At 39.5% G+C, this 2,500-nt stretch overlaps 1 protein-coding gene across 1 annotated transcript in view; it reads right to left on the bottom strand.

Moving 5' to 3' along the window:
- Positions 1 to 2,500, bottom strand: part of LOC110001845 (F-box/WD repeat-containing protein 7) — a 39,011-nt gene that overhangs the window by 34,277 nt on the left and 2,234 nt on the right. Inside the window, exon 2 of the mRNA XM_065950713.1 lies at positions 871 to 1,435. Coding sequence (XP_065806785.1) covers positions 871 to 1,395 — 525 coding nt within the window. The 5' untranslated portion in view covers positions 1,396 to 1,435. The remainder of the gene's footprint in view (positions 1 to 870; positions 1,436 to 2,500) is intronic.

Raw genomic sequence — 2,500 nt, 5'->3', positions numbered from 1 at the left:
TCAGTCCCTTTTTAGAAATGGTTTACCATGTTCCACTAAGAGGTGATGTGAAGGACAGTCACTGTGCAGGCAGCTCTCAGAGTCTGAGAGAACATCATCATACAGTCATCAAGTAATATGTTCTCTTCTATCATTAAATATGAAACATTATATGAACCTGATGTTTATATTCTCTCTCTCATTACATGTGTTGACCAGCTGTCACTTTAATGTTTCCTGAGATAATAATGAAGCAGAGAGCTTCAGCTAGAACACATTCCTCTCTTCATCTTTACCTCTGGATACCAAACGTTATGATCAGACAGCATGTTGAACAGAAAGGCTGGCTCGCTAACCACACTTTGAATCTTCCCACGGTGTTTTCACGGGAAAATACCGTTATGTAAATGAGCCACGTGCTGCACACTGACTCACTGAATCAGGTTTCATGCTTCTTGCGGTTGGCGCGGCGATATTGTGCAATCTCGGTCGGTGCGAGAATGGTCCGCGGAGGGTCTGAGCGCCCAGCCGCGCACCTCCGAGACTTTTGGAACAACAGGTTCGTGCGTTGCAATGATTGGCTGCAGGGCCCGGAAGTAGTTTCTTCAGGGCGCTCTGACCGCAATCAGTATGAAACCACTCGATGTTCGTGGGACCGTGCTCGCCGGCCGCAAGAAGCATGGCAGCTTGTGTCGCAGATTCAGAGTCCACCACATGGTGACCTGAGTGAGCATCCACTCTAGAGAGGAGGGGGGGGGGAGACAGTTCTCTATGATGTTTAGAATTTAGACTGCAGTACCTATTTTAACCACTAGGGGTCAGAGTTACATACTGCTCCTTTAAAAATGTATGCTTTTTCTAACTTGTGTTTGTGCAGTAAATCAGTCTTACCTCACTCTGCAGGTGAAGCGACGGTGATGTCATCTCTTCATCTTCCTCCTCTCTTCCATCACTTTTTGCCTCCTCCTCCTTTTCCTTTTTCTTCTCTCCCTCTGCTTCAAACACTCCTTCCTCTTCCTCCTTCCTGTCTCCTCCGTCCTCTATCCGTGTGATCTGATTGGGCGTTTCCAGGTGGGCGGTGCCAAACGGCTCGGACGGACATGACTCGTCCTCGATGGTGACTATGGAGACTCTGACCTCGTCCTCTTCCTCGCCTCCTCTCACCCGGGAAAGAGAGGACGAGAGGAAAGGAGAGGAGATGGAGGAGGAGGCGGAGATCGGAGTGTGTCCACCAATCAGCTGCTTCTGTGATTTGTCTTTAATGTCTGCCTTCATCATCTCTTCCTCCTCCTCCTCCTCCTCCTCCTCGTCTTCTTCTTCTCTTCTCCTGGACAGAGTTTTTATTTTCCTTTCCTCCTCCTCCTCGAGAACATCGTCCCTCTCCTCCTCCCTCCTTTCCTGACGCTCTTCCTCCATCAGTTTCTCCTTTCAGGCAGCCGACATCATCAGAAACATCCTGAGAAAAAGAAACAAGAGTTACGATAGGAAGGAGACGATACGATAGGAACGAGTAAAAAATGCTTTTGATTCTAAGACCTTCAAAAAGTGACCGAGACCGATTTCGAATACTAAAACACTAAACCATGACAACAAAAATAGAAGTCCGAGGCAACCAGTATGGGGTCATCTCGATCCACTGGAAGGGCTTTACTTTATTTCAAAATAAAAGCAGGGTGGAATTAAAACAGCAAGTCTCGGCTCTCAGCTTAACGCAAATACTCAAAACTAAAGCCAAACTATTTTAATTTTTTAAGTGCGAAATAATGGAATTTCAAACGCAATTAATCGTGATTAATGTTTGAAATGGGCGATTTATCGTGATTAAAAGGTTTGATCGTTTGACAGCTATTCAAAAGTACACTCAGTTTACTGCACATTGCAAGTTTACTTTATTAGACTTTACTTTACTTTATTTACCATTTTGTTTTGTACCTTTTGCACTATTTAGAATTAATTACTGTAAATATTATTTATCTTATTTTACCTTATCTTTTTTTTAAATCTATTTTACCTTCTTTTATTTTACCTTATTTTACCTTCTTTTATTTTATCTTATTTTACCTTCTTTTATTTTATCTATTTTACCTTCTTTTATTTTATCTATTTTACCTTATTTTGTCTTACTTTACCTTATTTTATTTTATTTTATCTATTTTATTTTATCTTATTTTACCTTCTTTTATTTTATCTTATTTTACCTTCTTTTATTTTATCTATTTTACCTTATCTTATTTTACCTTCTTTTATTTTATTTTATCTATTTTACCTTATCTTATTTTACCTTGTTTTATTTTATCTATTTTACCTTATCTTATTTTATTTTATCTTATTTTACCTTATTTTATTTTATCTTATCTTATTTTACCTTGTTTTATTTTATTTTATTTTATTATGTATTGCACTGTGTGATGGAGACAAACACAATTTCGATTCCACTGTATGTCTGGCATATTTTGAAATTGACAATAAAGTTGACTTTGACTTTGACTGAAGTAAAGTTTTGAGCAGCTGAGCCAGCAGA

The sequence above is a fragment of the Labrus bergylta genome, chromosome 22 (genome assembly GCF_963930695.1).
Source record: "Labrus bergylta chromosome 22, fLabBer1.1, whole genome shotgun sequence".
Lineage (NCBI taxonomy): Eukaryota > Metazoa > Chordata > Actinopteri > Labriformes > Labridae > Labrus > Labrus bergylta.
The sequence above is the reverse complement of the archived record's forward strand: the minus strand, read 5'-3'. Positions and strand labels throughout refer to the sequence as shown.